The sequence below is a fragment of the Micromys minutus genome (genome assembly GCF_963924665.1).
Source record: "Micromys minutus genome assembly, chromosome: 13".
NCBI lineage: Eukaryota > Metazoa > Chordata > Mammalia > Rodentia > Muridae > Micromys > Micromys minutus.
The window spans coordinates 39665970-39693202 of NC_137982.1; the positions used below are offsets into that span (position 1 = coordinate 39665970).

Consider the following 27233-nt stretch of genomic DNA (forward strand, 5'->3'; position numbering starts at 1 on the left):
GCATTGCTTATTTTTTCCTATGGCTAGTTAAGTAGGTACTTCTCAACTTTTTGTGAGCCTGTTCATGGAACTGACCTTGAACACTGTTCTGATGGCCTCTGGACTAGTCCTCTGGAATGAAGGCAGCATGCCAGGCCTTCAGTAGGAACCAGACCATTTGCCTTGGCAGCTTCAAATTGAGCAAGAGTTCCACAATTTCACACTCAAGTGCAGGCAAATCATGTAGGTGGATGAGAGCCAAGCTCCAGAGTTACCGCTAAGCCTGTTCCAAGACAGTAAGAGGGAATCCCCTCACACATCCCCCAAAGCCAGGCCTCACTCAAATCACTGGTATAACCGTGGAGCAACAGCCCCATTGCTCTGCATTAGATAAGAACCTTTCCGGAGGATGCGCTTTACATGACCACAACGTCATCAGTTCAACCTGAGAGACTTTACTGAGGACACAAGGCATCAAAATGACTCTGTGAGGATCTGTATATTGGTTACATCTTTTAAAAATGTGTTTTACTCGGGTTCGCTTTATAAAACAACACTGGGAAGTTGCTTGGTTTTGTACTGTTTTTAGAGATCAAACAAGCGTTGAGAGCTTTTGCTCACGATCATTCTGGTCTAGTGGAACAAACTGAGGGACAGAGAGGGATAGAAATTGCACATCTAAGTGGCTGATACAGGATGCTTACTGTCACATATCACTGTCATCTACAATAATAGAGAAACATCTATCATTAACAAAATGTCAAAGTTAAAATGTAGGAAGTCATCTTGGTCATAAAAATATAACATAGCGGCATAGTTTCCAAAGGTCATACTTTTCTCTCTACCCCAAAGAGACAGAGGAATGGTGAAGTCTTACATCCTCTGCAACCTCTGCTAAAAAGTTACACACATGGCGCATCTTCCTTAAATCAAAATAAGAATCCAAAAAGCAACTAACTAGAAGATATGGAATTTTCAATTCAACTTTTAAAATTTAATGGATGCTGTACTGTTTTTAATTAAAGCTATAAAACTAGGGAATGCTTTCTTTTGTATAGCTGAGACGCACTAGTTTTAGAGGTCCATGCAAATCCTATTTTGCTTCTGGGATAATACCAGGCCTCTCTCTGTAAAACAGCCAAGGAGAAAATGGCGACTTCAAAAGATGACTTTAATGAGGTCATTAAAGGACGTTATCAGATGTCCACATATGTGCCAGCACCTTCTTCCCTTCTGTTGTCACACTGCTGTCCCAGTTTACATTTTCCTTAAAGGAACCTGGGGCTCCACAAACAGCAGAGAATAAAACCTAGAATAAAAACATGCAGCCCCACCACCCCAGCCGCCAATTACAGATCTTACTCCAACTGGACAAAACTGAAACTAAGGTTTGTAAGTGTCTAGGGTTCTTTTTTTTTTTTTCCTTTTAATTTGTGTTTTCCATGTAAATAAAAGTAAGGCTCTCTCTCTCTCTCTCTCTCTCTGTCTCTCTCTCTCTCTTTTAATTTGATGAGATAAACCTGTTGCAAAAAATCATGGAATAATAATATAATGAATCAATAACGACATTTAAGGTTGAGTCAAGTTTCTGCATTTGAAATTCAGCATCATAAATATATAAGATTAGTGAATTTGGCTAAGAAAATAAGACGAATAGAAAGGAAGAAGGAACCACTATTAACAGCTAATAATTTATAAAGTTTATTTATTTTTTTTTAAAAAGTACTCTGGAAAAACACAGTGTACTCACTTCAGAAAAGCCATTTGGGGAAGACTCATGTGCATCAAGTGGAGTGGGCTTCAGACTAAAAAATATTTGTAAATTTTCCAAAAATTTAAGTGTTAAAAATAGTCCTCTCCTTATTTAACTTCATGTTTAAGGAAATATTTGACAGACAAGTAAACAAAAGACAACAAAAGTTTACCTGGATTTTAAAACAATAGATTCTAGATCTAAAAAAATGTCTTGGTTCGTACTGAAAGGCCAGTGACTGCCCTTCATTGATCCATTTTATATAGTTATAAAAATACAGTATCAAATCTTTCCCCCCCTAAAACCAGGGGAGACATTTTAAGTTGTGAGTGTGTGGATGGAGGTGTGTATATCCCCAAGTGTACAAACACACACCACTTTATTAGGAAAATTATTTTCTTCATACTGTAAACATCTCTCTTCTACATCTGGACATTTCAGAATTGTCTTTGGTATTCTAGGTGCTGTGCTTTCAGACAGAGACCCCCAGGGTCTCTGCAGCGGTACTACATAGATTTCTTAGGATATAAATAAGGAAAATGCACTTGGAATAAGTTACAATTAGCTGCTTTTGCATAATTTTCCACAACTACAGTGTACGCCTAGTCACAGTTTTATGAGGAAGAATATGTCCTTTTCAACTCCTGAATTTTAAGGAACACTTAATTATTTTGGTTAAAAATCCATTTTTGGAGTAGATCTGTTGAGTCACATGGCACTAGGTTTGGATGTTCTCCATTTGATGAAAGGCACATTTTAAATAATGGATTATACAGAAGCTGGTCCTAGGAAAGAAAGAAAACACACATCAAACATTAAGCTTCAAGACTCACAGTTAAAAGATAAATACAAAAAAAAAAAAAAAAAAAAAAAAAAAAAACAACCAACCTGATGGTTTCACGAAAAGTAAAGAAAGATTTGCATAACAAATATATTGATCCCTAACTTTATATCTAAGTTCAGCTGAGGCTGATAACACACTGATAACCTGTGTTTGTGACACTATAATTCACGGCACTGCTATCCAGTCAATGCAAGACATTTTGAAATGAAGAGGGGAGTAGAGAGCAAGACCTGAAATACATCTGCAAGCAAGAGACAGTCCACTGATACTCAGACAACCGACTTCAAAGTCAGCGAGGCCAGACTCATGCATGCTAGTCTCCCGCCAAACCAGCTTTAGATAAGAATTAATATGATCTAGCCAACTCTTCAATGTTTTTAAGAACAGACAATCTGTTCTACATTCTTTCAATTCTAGGACATTAAAAATGTACTAAAATGGAGAAAGACATACTTAGCAATTTTATATGAAAAACACTCTTTGGTCCTTTAAAGAAAAAGAAAACACGATTTTCAAAATCTATTGTAAAAAAACCAAAAGCAAACAGACAACCCCCCCACAAAAAAGGGGGCAGACTAGGAGGGGGGTCATCAAGACTGGACTATAAAACAGGATTAAGAAATAATAATTTAAAAAGTCAAGAACAAACTATGAATTAATACTTTATAGAAGTTCTTCCCCTGCATCAGCCAGGCCTTAACTTTAAGGCAGTTGTTGCCATGGGTACTTAATCCCGAGATCTATCCTCTATCACGCAGGGAGACCCGCAGTAATGGTGGAGAAGTTTGATACGTAGCACAGCAAAGGAATTAGAGCTCTTCATCCATCCACGGCAGATGGATGAAGCGCGGAACTCACCTTCCGAATCTCCCATATCTGTTCTCCAGGGGCGACTGTCCTGTGGCCTTTGTAGACACATGCCTTCAGCTGAACGACCCCCTGCGTGGCATGAAGACACAGTTCCTTCTGGATGTTGTGCCGGATCTCACGCTGAGCAGAGTACTCAAAGTACTGTGGAAAGGAGAGTGTCCTGACTGACAACCAGCTCATGAGCTCTTCAACAAACGCAATGAAAAGATCAGAAGGCGATGCGGAGGGGGGGGTGGGGAGGTCTTGCCTCTGCCCATTACCAGCCGTGGTTACTTTCTACAGTGTTCTTTCCTTTCCAAACTAGAAACTGGAAGTTACGAGGTAGGATAGGTACTAGCTGAAGTGTGCTATAAAAACCAACCTGGAAAGTTCTAGAAGCAGCTAAATGGCTTCTCCTTCTCTTGCCCTCTTATTCATCTCAGCCTAATCATTCTCACCATTGTCCAAACTATAATGCATATTCCGAGCCCATTTTTGTCCCCACCCCTCATCTCCCATGGCCAATAATCCCTGCCCCCAAAATTACTAAATTCACCAAATGAATAAGTTGATAGGCATAAATACTTTCAGCAAAGGCTAACACGTGCTCAACACTTGGTACATCATAGCTCCTCATGTCCAAAGAACAAGTCTGAGCTCTGCAGTTTCTTCTCTCATGTTATTGCATTCATTCTTACTCGAGCCCCATTTCTGACTCAGTTACCTCTTAGTTTACACTGCAGTGCCAACTTCTGGCCCTGTGAGGCAGCAACTCTGCTTGTTAGCTTGTTAAAGCTTTGGTTTGATGTGTTAATAAATAAACTTGCTTACCTTTGCTATCCCCCCACCCCCGACATGTAATGCTCAAGACTCATGCTCAGGAGCAGCCACTGCCTCAGCTGCCGTAGTCCACCCTACTTGGAACAGCCTGCTCACGTAACTCCTTTTCATCCTTTAAGAGCCACATCAAGAAGAACTTCACCTGTTCATCTCTCCTCAGCTTTTCCCTCTGGTGGGAAACTATACCCTTCAAGGCTTCCACAGGACAGCAGAGGTGACGTATACTCTACTACCAGAGTTGGATGCACAGCTGGTTGGATTCTCTGTGAGCTAAAGCCAAGCCCTGTATCAACTGATAATTCTCATATTCACGGTCATGGCAGGCAATTTACTGCCTGAACTATTGTCTCAGTTCCCCCCCCCCCCCCGGTAACATCTATTACAAATCAAATATTTAATAATGTTGGTGGGGTGAGGATAAAATGAGCTAACATAACTGATTTTCAATAATTCCCGTTAGCACTAATATTTATTGAGCCCTTCTTATGCGCTAGGCAGGCGCCGTGCTCGAGTAAACACTCCATAAACATGAGCAGAATTCTGAGCCTTGATTCCAAGTGCCTCAGCCTGGCCTTATCCTGAATCTCTTCTCCTGCATGTAAAACATTCATCAACTTTGTAACCTGATTTTCAGGTGGACATGTTGTAAAAAACCGGCCTCAGAAGGAGAAAGAAACAGCATTCTAACTATAACTAAGTTATAACTTGAACATATTACCTTTAGTTTAACTTAAGTTAAAATAAACATTAAAAACTCGAAGGTGGTTAAGAAAAGCTAGCCACAATTTTACATCACCATTATCAATAAAGTCACTTAGATGAGACAGGGAAGGAAAGACGGGTAGAAGATACATTGGGAAAAACAACAACAAAGGACAAATTTAAGCAGCTGAAAACATGTGACAGACATGTCACTCAGAACCTGGACACACGCTCGAGAGGGGACTGTGCATAGACCATTAGCATAAGGCTGCAATGAAGTACCTGCACTGGGCCAGAATAGTCTCCAATCCAGCCACAGAACAACAACAAACAGTTACTTTGCCTTGTCTTCAGAAATAGTGTTATAAAGGGGTTAGATGCCATAAAACACCACTAAATAGTCAAAACGGAAGAAACCAGAAAATGCTCAAGACTTAGTCTGAGTTCTCACAGAACTAAAATTTGCAATGCACTTGAGGGAAATAAGTGATTGGAAGGAAAACAACTCCCCTCTCACCGCCTGCAGCGGGCAGGAAGGCTGGCCCGGGGTGAGAAGAGAGGGAGCGCTCCTCATCCTCCTCATCTAGCCTGTTGTCAGCTGAGGCATTCAGGACAGCAGGTGAGCCAGCCCCAAGGGAATAAGAGCAGGGCAGCTGGCCCTGTCCCTCGCTGGTTGCAGTGGAGGGGTGAACTAACCAGGGCTGTGCTAGAGATTACACCCTGGTGATGCAGGAGCAGGGAAGCTGGTTGTGGAAGCTGGTGGGCTGACCAAGTCGGCGACTGCTCATGCCCAGATCCAGGTCTTTGAGTTGGCTCACCCAACATCAGCTACCCCGTCTCTATGATCTGCTGGAGCTAGTGAAAGGGCCATGTCTGCAGACCCAACACTGCAGGACATCCATGACACAGGGCAACATCAGGATATCTGAGAGGAGTCCCCGAGTGCTGTGAGGACCCAGTATTGACAGTGCAGCAGAAGTCAGAGGTCTTGAACCAGATCCATGACTCCCGACAATGAGCATCTGCAAGTAAAGCTATGTGGACAAATGGGTATACTGTGTGACGTTGTGGTGTGACACGGTGGTGACACTGTGGCATGACAGACACTGTGGCGTGACAGACACTGCGGTGTGACACTGGTGATGCTGCGGTGACACTGCAGGGTGACACTGTGGTGTCACAGACACTGTGGTGTCACAGACACTGTGGTGTGACACTGTGGTATGACTCTGTGTGACACTGGTGTGACACTGTGGTGTGACACTGCGGTGACACTGGTGTGACACTGTGGTGTGACACTGTGGCACTCTGCAACTTTCACAGTGAGATTTTTTTTTAAATCATTTGTTTTGCTTTTTTGTTGTTTTTTATTTTCTTTTGGGTGAGGAGGTTGCAAGGGTGAAGGGCGTGTACAAACAGTCAGGGAGATGAGTGGGGTTGGGGTAAAATTCACACACACATAAATGAAAATAAAATCAATAAAAAGTTAATTAAAAAAATTTGACAGCTCAAATGTCAGTTGAACAGGGATGACAGCAGTGGACATGGCAAAGCAGACGGGAAAAGCCCACCAGGCCTCAGCCCTACAAAGTGAGAGTGAATACCATATATGTGAAATATATATATAACAATATATATGCCATAATGAGTGAAAATTGAGGCCATAAATTTGAAGGAGCATGGGGAAGGGAATATGGGAGGGAAGAAAAGAAAGGGAAAAATGAAAACCTAACAAGTAACAGATATAATCTGTTAACTTTGTTAGGGTGACAGAAGCCAGAGCCATCTGAAAATATAAACCAGACATTATTCTCCTGCTTAGAAACCTCTGGATGGCTTCTGTTGAATTCAGAATTAAATCCATCTTCCTTAACAGGTCTGCAGAACACTGAACAACCAGGTTCCTGATCAGAAATCTATGACCTCATTCCCTTTGCTCCTTGCCTGGAGCACTCTGCACTGACCACCCTGGCCTTCTGCGTGCTCCCGGAACCTCTGCTCCTTACCTGGGTCTAACCTCGGACTCCATCACCCACACTGTCTCAGCCCACTCTTTATTCCCTAGCGCCCAAAATACATAACACACGCTTGGTTTTTGCTTCATATGAAAAAAATATGCTCCTGTGATATAAGCCCCCAAAGTCAGTGACTGTCAACTCCTGCAGCAGCACAGGTTGGGGCGTGCATTTAAACAAGTATTTCTCCCGATCCTCCTGCCTCTGCCTCCTTCAGCAAGTCCCACCAGCATGTGCCACCGCAACCAGCTAAACGAGTATTTTCTAATGAGTTATTTCCCCCCCCCACTAAACTTTTTAAAGGTAGACTATTCCATTGATAACTTTAAAATAATCTATAATTCTCCATGACAGCATCTCCTTGGAAGAGATACTTTAAAAAGCACAAAAATAATACACATGCCATATTTGAAGATAGTACCTACTCTAAACTGTAGCAAGAAGAGTAGTAGTAATATACTTTAAGATAAATAAAATTCTGGTGGGAGCTTGAGAGAAATGTCTAAGTCATAACAGCCATTGGTAATACATTTATAAATGAGTAAATAAGCATATAGATATTATAAAACAATTGGTAATATATTTATAAATGAAGAAATAAGTATACTGTTATTATAAAACAATCTACTTATATAAGTATTGTTCTTATGTAGAAAGGAAAATTAAAAGATTGTATATATATAAATATACATACGTGTGTGTATATGTGTGTATACTCTTTCCCACAGACATTACAGCGTGTATATGTGTACCTAAGTACATATACATGTATATATATGACTATATGCATGTCCATCCATTTCAGAATTCCTTATCCGTGTGAAGATCCTTCACCAGCTCTGGCTTCTGTTATATATCCTACGCAGTCTGATTATTTTGTGCTAATAAGAACCAAGGCTAGATTAATCTGAGTTTAATGACTAAGTAGATGCGTAGAAGTAGACTGCCCAGGAGATAAATTGATCCTTTCTTCCAAATACAGATACTTACAAAGTCCTATCAAAGTGAGCCCAAAGTAGTACAGTGAAAACTCTGCACCAAAATCTAGGCGATTCCTCAACAGAAAAAGGTTCTGAATGATGCTCTTTCCATATTCTTCCCCACATGCTGCTAATCGCATCACCATGCCCACCAAGCACCTCTCTAGGTCTTAACCCCATCAATGTACAGGCTAAAATGCTATCTTTCTCGGGAGAACCCATGGGCACCTCCTCTGATTCTGATGTGTTTTATGTAGCCGGGTAGCACCCTAGACTGCTTACTCCAGCCAGACCTTATGTTACTGACTGTAAGTGCTGGTGCTGCAATACTGGTGTTTCCTAATGGAGCTGGGAGCCAAGTGGGTTGAGCCCATCAGAGCTAGTAGTACTTAGGGGTCAGTCAGGGAGAAAGTCTAATCCTTCTGTGTATTAACTTCCAAATGCTAAGGTAAAAATAAGCTAAGCCCAAGAAATTTATTATTTTCTATATTTTGTAAGCCAGGTAGTAACATTTCACATTTGCCCCTAATTGGAAAAATATTGAAACAACTGTAGTGGGGAAAGAGGAGGGGGGAAAAGCAGGAGGACATGATGTCAGTAATGGGGGGGGGGTTAAGCATTTGGATGATGTCAGTAATAGGGGGGCACCTGGGTGCAGGGTACTGAAGTGATCTCTTCCCCCAAAAAACTTACAGTGCAGCTCTGTCAGCATTAACACTGGGTGCAACTTGCTATTAGATTTAATATGGTCTTTACTTGACAGCTCACAAAACGTCCATATCAACAGACACACAAACATAAGAAAAATTACATTAAACACACACATGCATACATGCAAGCACACACACAATCCAATGATATGATTCTGTTTTTTTTTTTTTTATTATCCTTTCTATTGATCAAGTGGGTAACGCCAGATTATTTTCAGAGCCAAAGCAAAAACTGTAACATAATACTCTATGCCTTTAATGTTACCATGTGTACCTAAAGGACATCTCTGCTGCAGTTTACCTCAGAGGTTACTTCTGAAAACACACAGCACCAGGCTGTGTCTGCGAGCGCTCTGAGATAAAAGCCTTTCCCACGCTGTGCTCACCTGATTTCCCCCGAGTCCGTGGCACGTGTACAGAATCAATGGTTTGCCTCCCTGGTTATTCTCACCAACATCCAGACAGAGAAGCTGACCAACGCTCTTAATCTGAGTGAAAAATTAAAATTGTTAAAAAAAAATTAAACTGAATAGTTTCTACTTTCTAACTAATTTTAGGGAAGTGGCACTGATAACATAAAGCTTCCAAAGTAATAAATGAAAAGGTATGGGAGGGAGTTTATCAAGGGAAAAGAGGAACATAAAAATACTCACATATCCAGATATAACAGGGTTAAGGTCTGGTACATACACTTCTGGGTAAACAGTGTTCAGGTACCATGTAAAATTTTTACACTGGAGGCGTTTCTTTATTTCAAATCTCTTTGAAAGATCACCAAAGGATTTCTAGAAATAGACGAGGGCAGGGGAGGAAGGGAATGCTCAGTCAAACAGGTTCCGAATCTCACTTCAAAGGGTGATACAGGTATTTACATTCCGTTACTAACGGACTTCAAGCACAGGCCATTCATCTAAGAACAGGCATGCTGCCCGCCTGGACACCGGTCGTTTAAGAGAATCAAGTCACACTGCAGTGTTGGCCAGAGGCTGTAATACACGTTATTACTGTAAGCTGCGAGCACTCGACTGGTTGTGGGAGCATTCTGAACTCAACCAGGTCTTCGCTTTAAAATGACCTACGTAGTCAAGTGTGAGGAAACACAGTGCAGACGGCACTGCTCAGACCCAATGGAATCAACATCTCTTTGCAGTCAAACTGCAAACTGCACAGTTGGATGTTTTCTAATTTAAGTGATTTAATCTCAACAAAATCCCCACCTGGACGTTGGGTTGAAAGAAGCGGTTTTCGGTTAATTGTATTTTATATTCCTTTATTCAAGAGGGCAAGGAAAACAATTAAATATATGCTAAACTGAAAAATATTTTGTTTATAGGAAACATTTAAAGGGAAACTGCATTTGACACCTGAATGGTCCAGAGCAGAATAGAAGGAGCTAATCAGTGCAACTAAGGAAAATATTTCTTATGCAGATTCCAATATCTTGAACTCAGGTGTTTTAGCAAAACAGAATGATTCTTAGGGACATTAGCTTATGTGCCCTGCCATGGGGACAGGTACTGGCCGGCACACTTCACGGCCCTTTTATGGGTGCGAAGCAGAACAGCAGCTTTATTTAGTGTCCACTTTCTTCTCAGGCATGTGTGGGTTGATGTTAAGGTGATACATGATTGGACAGTGGAGAGGTAGGCGGGTAAAAGCCTAGGAAAATGGAAGAGGAGGAGAGGAGGAGGGATTCCGGAAGGATGGAAGATGGAGGCAGATGTGCATGTTTCTCTCGGTGCATCTCTTCATAAATAAGGTCGTAATGAATGTTTTATAAGGGATGGAATTGTACAGGATCATTGGACTTATAAGGGTTAGCAAATTATGTTATACCTGTTGGATCAGAGTAGTTTGGTGTGTTCTTTGATGTGCCTACTCAATTGAGTTCAAAGGGTGTAGTGGTGGAACATATTAAGCTTGCCACAGAGTTGGGATGTGTGTGTGTCTAAGGCTTGGCAACAACATGCCAAGAGGAAGTAAATGAAAACAACATGCTGGGATGGTTGTATCGACCCGGGACAGAAACAACAGGGGCAGTGGAGTGAACCGCAACAGAGTTCATAAGGCCACCAAGTTAGAGATCCCCATAGTGCCAGATGGCCGTTCAGGAACCGGCAGCCAGAGTTCCAGACTAAAAGACACAGCTGAGAGAGGGCCGTGTGAAGACTGAAAGTGTGTGCTCGGATCCACACTTGAGTTGCATCCACAGAGTGAGACCATGGGGTCCAATTAAAGGTTAAGCCATCCTTTTAATATTTACTGCAACAGGCACGTGGTGCAGATTGGGTCAACTTGTCTAATCAACTGTAGTTAAAAAGAGTTCCAACCTAGAGAAGTGGACCCTAATGATCTGTAGGGAGATCCTGTGGACCAAGCAAATGGGTAAAAGACCTTCCTTCACTCTAGCCATCAATGCGCAGACGCCCGACTTCCCAGAAATGCCTTCTCTAAGTTAGTGCTGCGACCTCTAGACATGTCCTTAAACGATCAGCTAATTCATCACTCCCGGACACAGCTGCTGGAGCTCAGTTCTCATGTATCATGTCTCATGATTCTGCCAACTAGAATCTCGGAGCCGTCACTAGTAAGAGCATGGCATGTTTAGGAGCTGAATACGGTCGCTTGGCCCCCAGAACCTGCATTATAAAAAAGCCACACATGGTAAAAAGGGCTCTAAATCACCATGCTGGAGATACTGAGGTAGGATGATCCTTAGATCTCTCCCTGGTGTGGCAACAGAGCAAACAGAGACCTAACAGAGTGTGGATGGCACCTGAAAACCGACAGCAAACACTGCACATGCATATGTGCACTTGTGAATAACGTACATGCAGGCAGCCTCCCAAGTCTGTGAGTACGGACGCATCACTGCCTGTTTCACAGCTCCTCTGGGCAATGGGCCGGGTGTTTATGGCCTCTCTCAAGATAGGGAAGGAGAAAGAAAAAACAGGCACCTCCAAACCCTGCCCAGCCACCTGGCAATCACATTAAGAACAACAACTCAACCCCCTCTTGCCTTCTTAAAGGGGTGAGGGTTGCCTCAGGCATCTCCAGCAGGGAGTTGGGATTTAAGGAATAAGAGCTTCCTTCTGGTTCATTGTTATGCCAGGGTAAGAGCCCATCTGCATATCCAGTGCAAAATGGCCACTTCAGATCTCTCCATAAGAGTTATTCATGTCAATTAGGAACAGTGAGAGGAAGTCCTACTTAATCAAATAATATTTGGAGGGAGTCCCAAAAATACCTTTCATATTAAAAGCAAAGATCTGAATTTCATAAGGCTACTTAAATTTTCCTCCTAAGAAAGCAAACTAGCATACTATTTATTATCTTCATCATCATCATCATCATCATTATCATCATTATTATTGGTGGTAGTAGTGGTGTGTTTGTGTGTGTGTGTGTTGTGTGGGTGTTTGGTGTGTGTATGTGTGTGGTGTGTGTGTGTGTGTGTGTTTGTGGTGTGTGTGTGTGTTGTGTGTGTGTGGTGTGTGTGTGTGGTGTGTGTATGTGTGTGTGTATGGTATGTGTGTGTGTGTGTGTGGTGTGTGTGTGTGTGTGGTATGTGTGTGTGTGTGTGTGTGTGTGGTGTGTGTGTGTGTGTGTGTGTGTGTGTGTGTGTGTGCACGAGCGCATAAGTGTGTATAAATGAATGAAGGTATGTGCCCCAGGGATAGAACTAAGGCTTGGTGACAAGAAGTACCCTTACCCATTACACCATCTTGACAGCCCAAAGTTATTGATTTGAAGGCTTAAAATTTGAAAGCTGACCTTCAAAAATATTTTTTAAACTTCTTTTTTTTTTTTTTTTATAAACTTGAGGAAGTTCAAGCAAAAAGGCTCATGCGTTTGGAATAGTTTTTAACTGCCACTTCATCACTAACCCTCACTTACTTGCTTAACGATTTTTGCTGCATCTGTGTTTCTCCTATAAAATATTTCCTTGTATTCGTCCATCCAGACTTCTGCAAGGCGAACTTGGTTACGAGCGATCACCTGAGTGCCTTTTGGAAAGGTGTGAGGGCTTTTGCTGCGAAAAACATGTCCAACAACAGAGCAAGGCATAATCTCCAACTGCCCACCACATTGCCATACCTGATAATTAATGATATTTGTTTAAATTTACAGTACTTTGGGAAAAAAGAAACTGTTGCTTTAAGTTTACCTTAAGAAATCAATAAGTACAATATATAGAGATTTATTGGTATGTCAAATAGTCTTTATGGCAGTTCAATGTACGTTCTATAAGTATAAACAGTCGCCTTATTAAATGCGCTGAGAGAACATAAATGCGCTGAGAGAACAAACGCACATCTTCAGAAAGTAGGTTTGCAAAACAACGAGTTCTGAGTCCTTCACAAAAACTGATTCCAAGTTTACTTTTGGCCAATGATTATGCAAGTGCTCTAACATGCGGAAAAAACCAAGGCTCCAATGTCGCTGACTTCCACCTTAAACACATGATCATTTGCTGAAACTACACACTTTTCTTCTAAGAAATAAAGCAGTCATCCTGGTACAGAAGGACCCAGACTGTCTACTCCTTAGATATTCAAGTTGGTATCCAAGAAAACCACTCAGGAAAGCAATTGTCGCCAAAATATAACCCATCATAGTTTCTGAGGAGTTGCTCACCACACTAAGAAGTCTGTGCCTATCTACAATGGGGCTACCAGTTCCAGGAGTTCTACGTAAAACGCCCTAGCCATCGGTTCCCCGCTCAACGGTGACTGGTAAGTAAAAGACCTAAAATGAAGCCACGCTTAACAAGTGAGAGAGGTGGTCGGTCAGACCTCTTCCTCTCTTTATTTAAGCACATCAGATGATGCAGAAGTTCACCTCCACAAGCTGCACTGACATTAATGTTTGCTGGTTTAAAAAGGCCCCCGCCCCTCAGCAGGTCAGAAGAGGCTAAGCCCACTACTGCCAGGATGCAATGGAGCAAGAGCCAAAGCTTAGCCCTTCTAATTCCTGTTTTTTTTCCCCCAGTAAATTTCAATCAAAGGGACTAAAACTGAGTGACTGGCTACCACAGAAACGAACTCATGAAACTGAATATTAAGCTGTGACTACTAAAAGCCTGGTTTTGTTTCTATTAACTTAAAACATGCACGTTGAAAGGGGGCGGGGGAGCAGCTCATATGATGCGAGGAATTTCGCCTAGTGTCCTTTAGAGTTATAAATAAATGTTTTCCATACGGACTCCCCTGATAATCAGCTCATTTCCTGAAGCACTAGGCTTAATTATATTTATCTTGGCTGGAATTCAGTAGCTACAAGTGCATTAATTGGTGTGATCGCCTGGACACAGGAGTTTAACTGATTCCTCTTGTTACATTGGCAGCCATGAAAAAAATATATCAAGTTACAACTTAAACAGGCACAGCCTCATTTGCCACATTTCTCAGCAATTACACTAGAAAAAAAAAAAAGCACTAAATACATAAAGAAGCACACATCTGCAGCGGTCTGTCTGAGCTGCTCGGAACACGGCACTTCACACGGTTTGACACGCATGCTATGTTTTAATCTCCGTAAACTTACCCGGAATGACATTTCTATATTTTCACCTCCCCAGATCTCCATTTCTTCATCGTAACTTCCAATATGCTCAAAATATTCTTTAGATATAGAAAAAAGGCCTCCTGCAAAGGTGGGGGTCCTGAAAAAAAAATAGATCACCAGAGTTTGTTATAGGGATTAAACAAGATGAAAGAGGCCATTTCAAGAACCACACTGACGTGACAGGTGAGGAGTTAACATACTTAAAATCTCATGTAGATAATGAATAACTTCATATTATCTTGATGATATAGCTCAGATCGTCAAAGTTAAGGTTTTGGGGAAAGTTAGTCCTTTTAAAAAAATGTTATATCCCATATTATTGTGTCTCTCCTTAATCTGCTTTATTTCCTTAAAAAGTATGATTTATGAAGACATGAGAATTCACCTAATACCACTGGTTACTTAATAATATCATGCAGAAGAACTTAGTGTATTACTATATATTTGTATATATATCACCTCCTGTGTGTCTGTGTGTCTGTGTCTGTGTATCTGTATGGCAGGGGATATGAGATACATGGGATCTATTTCTACTTAATATATATATGTGTGTGTGTGTGTGTGTGTGTGTGTGTCTGTATGGCAGAGGACATGAGATACATGGGATCTATTTCTACTTAATATATATATATATATATATATATGTGTGTGTGTGTGTGTGTGTGTGTGTGTGTGTATTTGTGTATGTGTGTGTGGGGGGGGAGAGAGGAGAGAGAGAGAGAGAGAGAGAGAGAGAGAGGAAGAGTGACAGAGAACTTTTTCCATTATTAAGAATCATCACAGGGGCAGCTGCTGTGAAAATGCACAGACGTGTGCAGCACTAGCAGCTATGGTGTGAGTGTCAAGGCATGGGAGCGAAGGTCTTACTTAATTGGGTAGGTTTCATCTTTCCTTCTTTGCTTCTCATGATCAGGAAGTGATTCCCAGCCAAAGGAAAGGCTCCAGTCAAAATTTCCACGGTTATGGTTGCTTCCGTACGGAGAGGGCTTGTTGAACTCAAATGTATTTAGGTCTATGGACGCAATGTCTGGACTCACCACGGCAGTGTAGTTCTCAGCTATTCTGGCCAGCAGAGGTTCCAACCAGCCATAGAAGCACTCACCTGCACAAGCAGAAGCTACTGTCAATTCAACGAAGTGCCCGAAGATCTGCCCCTGCCCTGCCCCGCCCCGCCCCGCCCCGCCCCGCCCCGCCCCCGCCCCGCCCCCTGCCTTGGTATTATGTGAAAGCTTACAGAGAAATCAGAATGAAAAGATCATCTGTGTTCTGAATATACATACATGGGTAATTGGCAAAAAAAAAAAAAAAAAAAAAAGATCACAGCTTGTTCTGATCCTCATGTATGCACACAAACTCACACAAACATTTACTGTGATCGTGCTAAGAAAACCTCCATCGATTGCCGCATGTGTGTGTGTGTGTGTGTGTGTGTGTGTGGCAGGGGACATGAGATACATGGGATCTACTTTTAGTTATCTTAATGTACACAGCACAACAGACCTCTAAAAGAAGGGGCATCTTAAGGACTCTTGGGATGAGAACAGGATTAAAAGGAAAAAATAAAACGAGGACAATCCGTCTAAAAGGCAATGACCTTTTTCTCCTAGAACGGGAGGTGGGCACTAACACACTTGGAATGAAACCCCTTTTCCTTTAAGAGAGGGCTATGAACCAAGGAGACCTTTGTACTTAACTCTAAAATTATTCTAAGTTATTTAAGTTTTCCTCCCCACAACTAAGGCACAGTAACTGAAATCTTAAGTTCTCTTCCTGAGTCTTAGGAGAAAGGGAGTCAGAAAGTTGGAATATTCTGAATTTAATGACTAGAGAAAAATCACCCAAAGCTACTACAGTAGTAGTGAGTCCTGACGGAAGTGAGGCTGAGGCAGGGAGTCCCACGACGGTCAGAACCATGGTCCTGAGCCGGCTGACAGATTACAAAGGTGAGACCTTCATTAAATTAAACTTGGCAGTCATGTACCAGAAGGACCATTGTCCAGCAGGGGAAGAATTGCAAACCAGATCTTAATGCAGTTTTGGGGTCCGTGAAAAACACCTCCAGATCTCCTTTCACTTTTCAAATGCTAGACCAGGAGAATATCAGATGTGATGGCCCTCAATGACAAAAATAGAAAAGCCTTTCCGCAATAATTAGTGTGTTTCAACAAGATTCTGGGTGAAGTGTAACCTAAGAGCTGGGCAGGACAAGGTCAAGCATTCACATGAGGAAAAAGTCCCCAAAGCTTACAGTTCCAGGGACTAAGGGAACTTTGTTAATGCTTTACATATCCACTGCAGGCTGACTCCAAAGGGCTTTCTGAAACTATCAACAGTGCCACTGAAAACAATGGGAACACAGGGAAAACACACAAAAGTGCAGTATTCACGGATGAGACAGCCGGGACACCCCTTACTGGGCAGAACGGATTCAACAACTGTTCAGCAGGGGGGCGAAAAGAGCTGTGAAAGTTAGAAGTGGGAGCACTGAAAGGAGGTTTAATGATGGCGCTGATCATACCTAGATAAAAGTTTAACCTCACAATGTAGGAATGAAGACCAGCAAGGAATCAGTCCTCCAGCTCTTCTGTTTTCTTAGAGAAGAACAAACATCCGGGACAGGGGGTTCACAAGCAAGAATCATCCACAGGGAACGCTGGGCACTGTAAACACCAGGGAGCCAGGAGCTCAGTATGTGGAGCTCTGATGCAGGGCCACTAGCTGTGTGGCCTGTCCTGGCTGTCATCCGTTAAAGATGCTATTCAGGAGAGTGCAATGAGACATCTACAGAAAACTAACTTTCGGACGAAGGGGAGTAGGAGGAAAGATACAAGCCACCTGTAAACGGGCACTTACAGTGAGCATCTAAGAATGTGAGCGTCTCCGCAGTTGCTACAGCCGCCCCTAGCAACCGCGCTGTGATGAGGCCTTTCCTTTCTCGCTGCCTGACTATTTTCACAATAGAAAACTGTTTTATGTATTCCTCTAGCATTTCATGCAAGTAGTCTGTAAAGGAGAAAAAAAAAATAGAATTAACTTTTATTGAAAATAGCACAGGAAAGCTAACAAAATCACCAGCCACTGACCCTTCTAAGTTCTGCTAAATTCATTTGCTCATTCTGACAATAAAAGAAGCATTCCATTACCTTTAACTCTTAGAGAACATGAGACTATGTATACTAATTATAACTCCTGTATTACGTAATGCTATAGCTTGGACTTATTCTGCAATATGTCAGGGACATGTAATACGCCTACACAGAGCAGACCCCCAGGAGCTTAGAAAGCTCCCAGGAGTGACTATGGGAGTCAGAGAGATAGATTTTAATTAAAAAAATTAAAGAAATGTTTAAACCGCTACTAAGTTTGAGAACCATGACAAGAAACGACAGGCCATCAGTACATTTCAGAGTCACTAGCTGTTAGGCAGTGATCAAATCAGCTTGACATCCAAACATCAAGGAAAAGGCAAGTAGGGGATGTTCCGAGGTGTGGCAGGTGGGGGATAATTCTACCATCAGCAGCAAACTGTAGGCTTCTCTTGATTTCTGTCTCAACACGATACGGAACTAAAAAAGGGCATGTAAATCAGGTGGTTAAATGTACGTACAAAGCCAGAGCAACACAGGTAACTTAGGATACTAAACATCTGAGTTCAGATGAGCTAGGTAAGAAGCAGAAATTGAGAATATCCATGAGAGGCAACTGAATGAAATCAATCCAGCACTGTTCATAGTTTTGGGCATCTTCAGTTTACTCTGCACCACTGAATGGTCTTTGGTGTGGTGGGCATCTGGTTTTGTTATTTGCTTCAGACATGGTCTTGCCCTGAGGCCCTGGCTGACCTAGAACAGAATGTGTTATCCCTCATGCCTCAGCCTACATTGTTGCTGGGGTTACAGGTTTATACCAATGCATCTAGTTTGCCATTCCATTCTTGAATTCTTGTTAGTATATAAGTGAGTTTAAATGACCTTGTTAGACCCAGAACTCACATGCATGAGGAAGTATGGAGGCAGTAACACCCTTGGCCTACGTTTGGTCCTGCCACATTTCAAAGGCAAGTGCAGAAAAGTTAGGCTTTGGCTTGGATGGCTAGGTTTCTTCAGCGACACAAAGGAGAATGTTGCTGTTGTAAAAGTTAAGTATTCATCAGAGGACTGGTTCCAGGAAGAACCCCAGGCAAAAGGAGTCTGAGCATTACCATCTCACTGTTGCTGCCACTGACCATAAAATCTTTCAGTGACTTGAACATCTCAAAGGTGTTCATGTGGCTTTATTCACTGGGGTTATTACACATCTTTCCAATATGCCCTGACCCCACCTCTTAAAGGGGTTGGAGAGATGGCCCAGAGGTTAAGAGACTTGGCTATTCTTCCAGAGGACCAATTTTCAATTCCCAGCATCCACATTCTGGTTCATAACTGTTTATAACACCAGTCTCGGGGATCTGACACCCTCTTCTGGCCTACAAACATACATGTGGGTAAAGCACCCACAGTCAAAATACAGGAAAATAATTAACAAAGAAACAAACAGAAAACCAAAACATCTACTAAATGCTCACATTCTTCTCTGTCCCCCCTAGATTTTATCCAATCCACACTCCGTTTTGGGAAGGTAAGTACAAAATTACATCACATCAGAGATCTCGGGTTTGAGCAACATTCCTTTTTAACTGTTAGACCTCAGACAAGTTATTTTACCCTTTATATACTTCAGATCCCTTATCTATAGGAAGGACATGACAGATTTAGCAGCCCAGGTGAAGGTTGGGAGGATGAGATGAGGCACTCCTGGACGGCAGGTGGCACCACTCTGAAAACGTTATCTGTGGTTCCGCTGTCATGGGATTTAACTACCTTATTGATACTTGAATGCCCACATCTCATGCTGCTTTTCCTAATTAAACTGGTATCGGGGACTAGTTTATTTTTCTGTCTCTCTGTCTGTATCTCTCAGTGGTATGTGTGTGTGTGTGTGTGTGTGTGTGTGTGTGTGTGTGAGAGAGAGAGAGAGAGAGAGAGAGAGAGAGAGAGAGAGAGAGAAACTGACTATCTCGACAAGTGTGTGTCCAAGGCTACCTTTGAACTCCTGAGCGGACTCGTACCTCAGCCTGAGTACTGAGTTCACAGGCACCACCACCACCACTCCTGGCTTTCCACAGGCTTCTTAGAGCACAGAGGGTCATATTCCCCAGACAGGTGGGACATGAGACAAGGTACACTAACATTCAAGCACACATTCTGTCAGGAAACCAGTTCAACTTTGTGTTCAAGTGCTTCTAGTGACTAGGAAAGGAGAGCATGTCCTTGTGCTGAGCAGGTCACCTCTACCCTTAGGTAGAGGTGAAAGGGCAGAGTAAATCCAGTGGCTCAAGCTCTTGGGCAGCACCCACTGACACCTGAGTGACGTGGACCAATGTTATGGGGAGAGACACGGTGAGCCATTGGGAAAATGGCTAGCTCATCAACTAAAATATTCTGAGGCCCAAAGGGGACACTAATCAGTGTTAGGTAAGAGCCCTTAAGTTTTAAATGGGTTATGACTATAATGTAATTAGGAAAGCTTTATGCTTATTTTGAAAGTGATTAGGAAAGAAAATAAAAGGAATGGTTGAAACAGGAAGAAGATGACTGGCACGGCTTCAACGCCATATCACTTAACGGTTGTTTGAGCTTTTAAATAGAGGTGCAGTTTTCAACTGGATGCCCACTAGAAGTAAATTTGCCATGCTTCTATTGTCTTGCTACTTGGAACAGTCAAGCAAAATAAATACTGTGCATGAAAAGACATTTGAGAAATCAAAGAGGAAATAAAGAAAACATTCTTAAGACTATATTAGTGGCTTTGCTTTTTTTCAGGAAAACTTATAGTCGACACAGATCTTAATCAAGCATGACTTAAAACCCACTGGCTGCTGTCCAACCAGAGAGGAGGAACCGCAAAATCGGATTAAGCAGCACAATACCAGCTACCTACAATTAAGTGGTAAAGTAATAGGAAAGGGTGTTAGAATCAAAGATCTACGTCGTGTGTAACTCCATTTCCCCTTCCTTTCCTTAGCCCATTCTGAGTTTGGTTTGGTTTGGTTGTTTGTTTTTACTTGTTTGCTGTAGTCCCAGGTATCAGGTGGCGCTGGAGGCACCCAACACCACATCTAAAGTATGGGGTCTATGTTGAGTCCAGAAGACATGCATTGTAAAACTTCATTTGGAAACTGGTCCTCACACTCCTGACAAACACCTCTGAATAGGGAAACACTTTCTTTGCTGCCCAAATGTTCCTCTTTATTGAGAATACAGCCTGACTTCATTCTCGGTGTTTACGCAGAAGCCATAGAAACACATGGCGGCTTTATAGCTTCATTTTATGTCCACTTATTGCCACGGCTACAGTAGGGATACAAGTAATGGGACCTAACAGGTGCCTGTCTTTTTCTGTTCTTGTGCATGTAAGATGGTGCACACAACAATGTTTTGGCTTTAATGAGGACATTTTGTACCCATTTTACAAAAATGAAGAAACAAGTAAAAGTTGGAATTGAGCCTCTGGGAATCCAACTGCAAAGCTGTGTTTCATCAGGAGCAAAATTTTTTAATCGCTGAAATAAACTGTTTTAACATAATTATGCTTTTGAAAATTAGAAACCAGAACATTTTGATTCCGATTCAAAATATCTAGTTGATATCTGACGTATGATTTTGGGTAGAAACAGATATTTACAGAGCATTGCTAATTTTAAAAACAATACTGGCTTTTTTTTTTTTTTTTTTAATAGCCCAAGTCTGAGGACATACTTCTGTGGTATAGCAGTTACCTGACACGCACGAGGTCTCTTTTAGACTCTTAGCACAATGGGGGAAATGCCCGAATAAACCAGTAACAACACTGCACCGTGGCATTATTAACATCACCTATTAGTTATGGGATGTACATGAATTCCTTCATATTAAAAGCCCAGCAATGCTCCAGTTCTGAATTATACAATGGGATGCTTCATATAATCAGCAGTATATTGATTAAATTCGTTGTGGTTTTTTCTTTTGGATGGTTTAGAAGGCAATGGCATCCTTTAAATTTGAAGCAGCATTGCAGTGTCTCCGTTATACCAGTAAAGAGACTGAGGCTGAAGAGGAAGTATCCGAACAAATTCACACAGCTGGTTAGGACCAGAGCTGGGGTTCTAGCCCAAGGGGCTTTACTTCCTGCTCACGTCTGGTGGCTTGGCCACCGTGCTCCAGAGTAACCGTCATGTGCCCAGTTATGCCTAATGGTGTTCGGAAAGCCTCACGACCTAAAACAGTCAAATGTGGCATCCTGAAAGTCACACCTCCACCATTCGCCACACACCATCCAACCCCGTCAGGTTCTGGGGTGGCACACGGGGTGCACAACGCAAACCAGGCAGACTTTGGGCACGACCACAGGGGTTTATTGATACGCATATGCTTTCTTACCATCTACACTAGCATCATCCACCAAAATGATCTCCTTCAGCAGAATAGCAGGTGAAGAATAGAGCACACTGTGGACAGTCCTAAGCAGCGTGGACCACGCTTCATTATGAAAGACTATTATGACACTGGTGGTAGGCAGGGGCGGGCAGCGCTTAAATTTTTGTTCAATACATCTAGAAAAAGCCAGAGAAGTGGGAGAAGAGTTACGACTCTCGATTTACCTCACCATAGTCACACCATTTCTACCACTGAGTCACCCTCACCCCAAATGACAGCAACTGGGTTTCGTCCTATATGAAATTATCTTTGTGGTATATAAATAAAACTAGGTTAAAGCAAAACTCTCCAGGCGGTTCGTTCATTCTAACCATGTCCAATGTGTGGTTGTTAGTTTTCTACACAGTCTGACTTTAGAAAGAAAAGGCAGACTGTGAGTGAAGCAACATGCAAAAATCAAACTTTCTAGCTACTGTTCAATAAGAACCAAAATACTTTGCTTTCTTGCCCTAAGTTACCCATTTTATTTTATTTTTTTTATTTAGACTGTATAACTTTATTAATCGGATACTCAGTTTTGCTGAAATTATTTTGACATTAGACATGTTTGTATGTACAGGATATGTGTTTCTTAAGTATTTCTCAAGTTAATTTAATCAATTTACTTTATATATAGACTCAAAAAAACAAAAACAAAAAAAGGAAATAATCCCACCATAAAACCTGAGTTCTTATGATCTTCAAATGTCTGGTGCTACTTACCTATGTGCACTGAGGAACTCACTCTGATACTGTGATTTGCTGTCTAATTAAGACTTCTCATTTTCAAACTGTCCTTAACAGGATACATTTAGAAACATAAAGTCCTATACATTTATGTTAAAAGGTTCATTCTGGACCATTCATGATGCTACCTGAGCCAGCAGCAGCAGCATTTGGAAGGCAGAGGCAGGTGAATCTCTGGGCGCTTGAGCCAAGTTGGTTTACACCACAAGTAAGAGGCCACCCAAGGCTACATACTGAGACCCAGCCTTTAAAAAAAAAAAGCCTTGTGCATATAACCATCTGTTACATGGATGTTACATGGAGAGAACTCCTAAGTGGTCTTGACGTGACTAATTAGTGTTAGCATCAATTACCCAAAAGCATTAGTTACATATCATCATTCAGTCAGTTCCCTCTTGTGACATTGTCTTCCTCAAAGCAAACATTATTCATAAAATAATAAAGTCGGGAGGGTGACCGAGGCTCAGTACAGCCTCCAGCCCTTGAGATACCGGATCCTCACAGTTGTCAGCCGTTGGCACTGAGGTGAGGAAAGAGTGAGGGGTTGAAAATACCAAGGCATGAAATTAACCGTGTGTGTTCTGTGCAGGAGATCCCGATAAGGCAACAGTGTCTACACGGTCACATAAGTGTCGTCGCTTGGCTGTATCATTTTGGGCAGCAGTATATCATTCTTCCACCCTATAAAAACGTGGAAAAATCAAACATTGCTGCTCAGACTCCAAGGCAAGGAAGTAAATCACTCACTTGCAGAGATAAGACCCAGCAAACTTCAGCTGCTCCGAGTGGCCAATACGGCCATCTCCCTCAAGGCAGCTGGGCCTCCAAAGAATCAGGTTCTCCCACATAAATCGTTTTATATCCACACCTTGGTAGCAACATGTTTGGGATTCTTTACCAAAAGCAAGTCAGTAGAGTGGAATGTTTATGGAAGAGGAAAAGAATTAGATCAGGAAGACCTGTCAAGAAGTCATGTTGGCTGCACTGAGAGGAAAGAGAAGGGCAATAAATATGCACCATTGGAGCTACAATGCCACACGGTTACAGCAAGTAACCTTCTATAAACTGAATTCTGAATATACTACCAAGTAAGAATAAAACCCAAACCCAAACACACACACACACACACACACACACACACATACACATTACAGTAATGACACAGAAAAAGTTACTAAATATAAGTTCTTATTTTAACACATAGTAGTTTATAAACCAACATAAACACTAAATAAGAAGAACTCTGTGGCATGGTATTTTCTTCTGTTATAGGAAGGGAAGGAATTCTTTGGATTAAGGATTTTTTTACATACCTTTTTTTGCTAGGTGGTCAATACAGTATCAATTAAGAGTTACATAATTTAAAGATGCAATATACAGAAACACGCACATGCATGCACACAAACACACACACCACTAATAAAATGCTATCAATTTAATCATGCAAGGCTCTCCCTCTGTTTAAGTAAGCTAGGATTTATTTGCCTAACAGGTAACTATTAATGTGAATTAGTAAAAAAGGACAGCACAAGGGTCACTGCAAAGTGTTAGTTATACCATTAATGAAAGCAATAACATTTCTCAGTATGACTTTATAAACTGTAATCATTCTGAAATATGTACATAGTAAATTTATGCTAAAAGGCCAATTCATGTCTTTTAAAATGCAGCAATCAAATGAGCTGCCACAGGAACTCTATATTTACTGTAAGGAAATTTTTGTATTTCAGCACTTAGAATCCTCTTAAATTATCAATCACTTTATCAATAGCTCTAAGAGAAACTAGACCCAAGTGATTGATGAGTCTTGAAAATAATGATAGCGAGTTTTTCTGAAGAAGTGGTGCTGACACTGGGTACACTCAGTGTAAGAAATGACTGGAATTTAGCACCAACCAAGTGCTATCCAGGAGGTAGAGGAGCAGAGCTCCAACTCCTGAAACATAACTGCTGTTAAAGTGCCCAGCTGACTGTCTTTTCCTCAGCAATGGAATTACTGAGCATTATTGGACTTTGCTAATGTTAGGATTAAAATGCTCATCTTCAGCTGATTGTAGCTGACACCCCAATGAATAAAAATTATGCTTTAATGAATTTTTATGTGGATTGCTTTTCAGTCATGAATTCTCCCAGAATTAGTAAAATGTAATAATACTGCATCAGAATCTAGTGGTACGAGATTCTCTGTAACAGTGGGATATGTTATAGAGTAACTGTTTCTTCCCACATTTACCATTAAGTGAGGGGCAACTTATCCTTGAGCCACAATGATTAGAACAGTTACATAAATCTACATCTGTAGCTTCAACATGCAGGGATGCATGTACTCAAGAGCAGGAGCTCACAACTGCAAATCTGATGAAGTCTGAGAAAAGGAATAGGCCCATCTACAGATGTCTTTGGGCTGCTTGTTTGTTTTGACTCAATGGCAAATGTCATCTGTTATGACGATTAGGTAACAAAATACACAGTTGGTACTGGTTGCCTGCTATGTGCTTAGCTTGTGCCCTCAAAAGTCCGTGGATGGCTCTAGAGTGCTGGAATTCACCTCACCTTTTGTAATTCAAATACAGCGTTTAAATATTACCTTATGGGTTAGCAAAATAGTTTTTTTTTTAAACATTTACTTATTATGTATACAGTGTTCTATCTGCATGCCAGCAGAGGGCACCAGATGTCATTACAGATGGTTGTGAGCTACCATGTGGTTTCTGGGAATTGAACTCAGGACCTCTGGAAGAAGTTAGTGCTCCTAACCTGTGAGCCATTTCGTCAGCCCGGAAACAGCTAATTAGCAGAGTACGATTCTGTACAGCGGACAAGTAAGTCAATGGCGCTAGTCAGTAATCAGGGGCACCTGTCTCAAGGCTATCTGGGAGATAATTCTATAGACAGGAGAGTCAGGAGCACAGCTCTGAGCAAGTGGAAGGTAGCTGCAGCATCCACTCTAAAAAAAGTGTACAAAAGACAGGGCATTCTGAGATACAGTCCTGTAGTGACAGTGCCCACAAAGTGTGCGACACACTTCCCAAACCAGTAAACTAACTAAGAGCTTCACAATCTTGGCACATTTTTAAAAAAACATTTCTATTCTACAGCAAATCAAAGACATGTAACCAACCTATCCACCTCCTACATTACTACAAAAACTGTCCAAATTTTCTTGGTAGACAAGGAAATTATGCCATTTGGGGGAAGAAAAAAAACTTCCCCAGCACACAGCAGATCTAGAATTCAGTTTCCTAATTCAGAAGGTACATTTCATGTCTCCACTTCCAAACCAGCAAGAGCTACAGGTACTCCACCTCGATAATTATAAACGAGAACAAAGGGAACATCAAAATAACAGCATCGACGGATATCCTGCTCCCAAGCGCCTAAAGAAGGAGTCAGTGCCTCCTCGACGCCAACCCCGCTGACAAACGGTACGTGAATATTCCCGAACATACTCAGGCGGTCGGGTGTCGGGTCCGAGATCACGGTGCAGAGAGATCCTGTCACTTGCAAAGGCGTTGAAACAGTGCTTCTCTTCCCCGCGCTCTTTCTCCTTCTGCTCCTCCGGGCTGAGGTGGGTCACCTTAAACGGCTTGCCGGAAGCACCGGGTGCGTTCGAATCCTGAGGTGGACGGTCCAGAGCAGGCTTCAGCTCTGCCGCCGTGTAATAGCCCGGCAAACAGGGTCTCTCGGGGATGTTCATGACCTGCTTGATGGGCGCTCCTATTTGCATCTTTGGCATTGCATCTTTAATGTTATTGACAGCTTCGAGCATAAAGTCCAACACTTTGTTTTTGTTTTTCAAGTTTCTCTCCATCTTTGACTCCTCCTTGGAATATTGAACACTTACTTCTCTCTGCATTAAAATCAAAACTACTAAAAAGAAAAAGATGACCACACCAAGCTTCCAGAACTTCCTATGGTAGTGTCTTTTAATGTGCAGTTTTACTAGTCGCTTGAGGTGAGCCATTCTGGCGTGAAATGATTGTTGATTGACAGGAAACAGGTGTGGTTTCCTTTGTTACTTATGCTCTTTCGCATAGGTTTGCCGGTAAAAGGGTTTCTTTGAATGGTGACACCTGTAAACAGACGTGATAGCAGGGATTAGTGTTAGGACAAATTCCTTCCTACAGTGGGGTACGATTCGTTATTTTAACCAACAACAGAACATACGCTACAGTGCACTCGTATGGCTTAAATAATGCACAGGCATTCAAACCTTAAGAAAATTATACCTCAAGAAGAAACCACTTATGGTAATTGACTATGATCTACTGGGCCTTTGAATGAATGAAACTTTCTTGCCAGGAAAAACAAAAGCAAGCAAACACAAACAAACACACATACACACACACACACACACACACACACACACACACACACATTTTATTAACCCTGTCAATAACTACTATATGACATATACCAAATACCGTATTTTACAAATATATTTTCAGATTTTAAAAAGGGATATCTTAGCTTGATAACCAAGGAGTCAAAGGACTGCATTAAGCAGATTATAAACAGGACAGATTCGCTGGGAAGTAACGCTAGGCCAGCGTGCGCTGCCAAACACCCTCAACGCTGACCTTGGCTTGTGCACCCATTCCAGCTAAGGTCAGGCAGCTTTACCAGCACGTCAGCTGCCATTCTCTCCCAGAGACGGTATTGTGGGTCATGGCCGATTCCCTACGAGGCCAGCAAAAGCACTTGGGCCACAGTTTGTTCTTGAACGCAAAGCCTAACAGCACACCCCGGGACG

The 27233-nt window shown here is 41.8% G+C and overlaps 1 protein-coding gene across 1 annotated transcript; it reads right to left on the reverse strand.

Annotated features, from left to right (window-relative positions):
* Positions 1–1735: 1735 nt before the first annotated feature.
* GALNT3 (polypeptide N-acetylgalactosaminyltransferase 3) lies at positions 1736–26444 on the reverse strand (the record flags this gene model as incomplete). Its single annotated transcript, XM_080927276.1, has 10 exons — positions 1736–2517; positions 3435–3587; positions 9059–9160; positions 9326–9457; positions 12570–12770; positions 14220–14337; positions 15108–15342; positions 17094–17243; positions 21698–21870; positions 25930–26444. 10 exons carry the CDS (start codon positions 26442–26444, stop codon positions 2395–2397), a joined length of 1902 nt encoding a protein of 633 aa, XP_080783402.1. The 3' UTR covers positions 1736–2394.
* Positions 26445–27233: the final 789 nt, after the last annotated feature.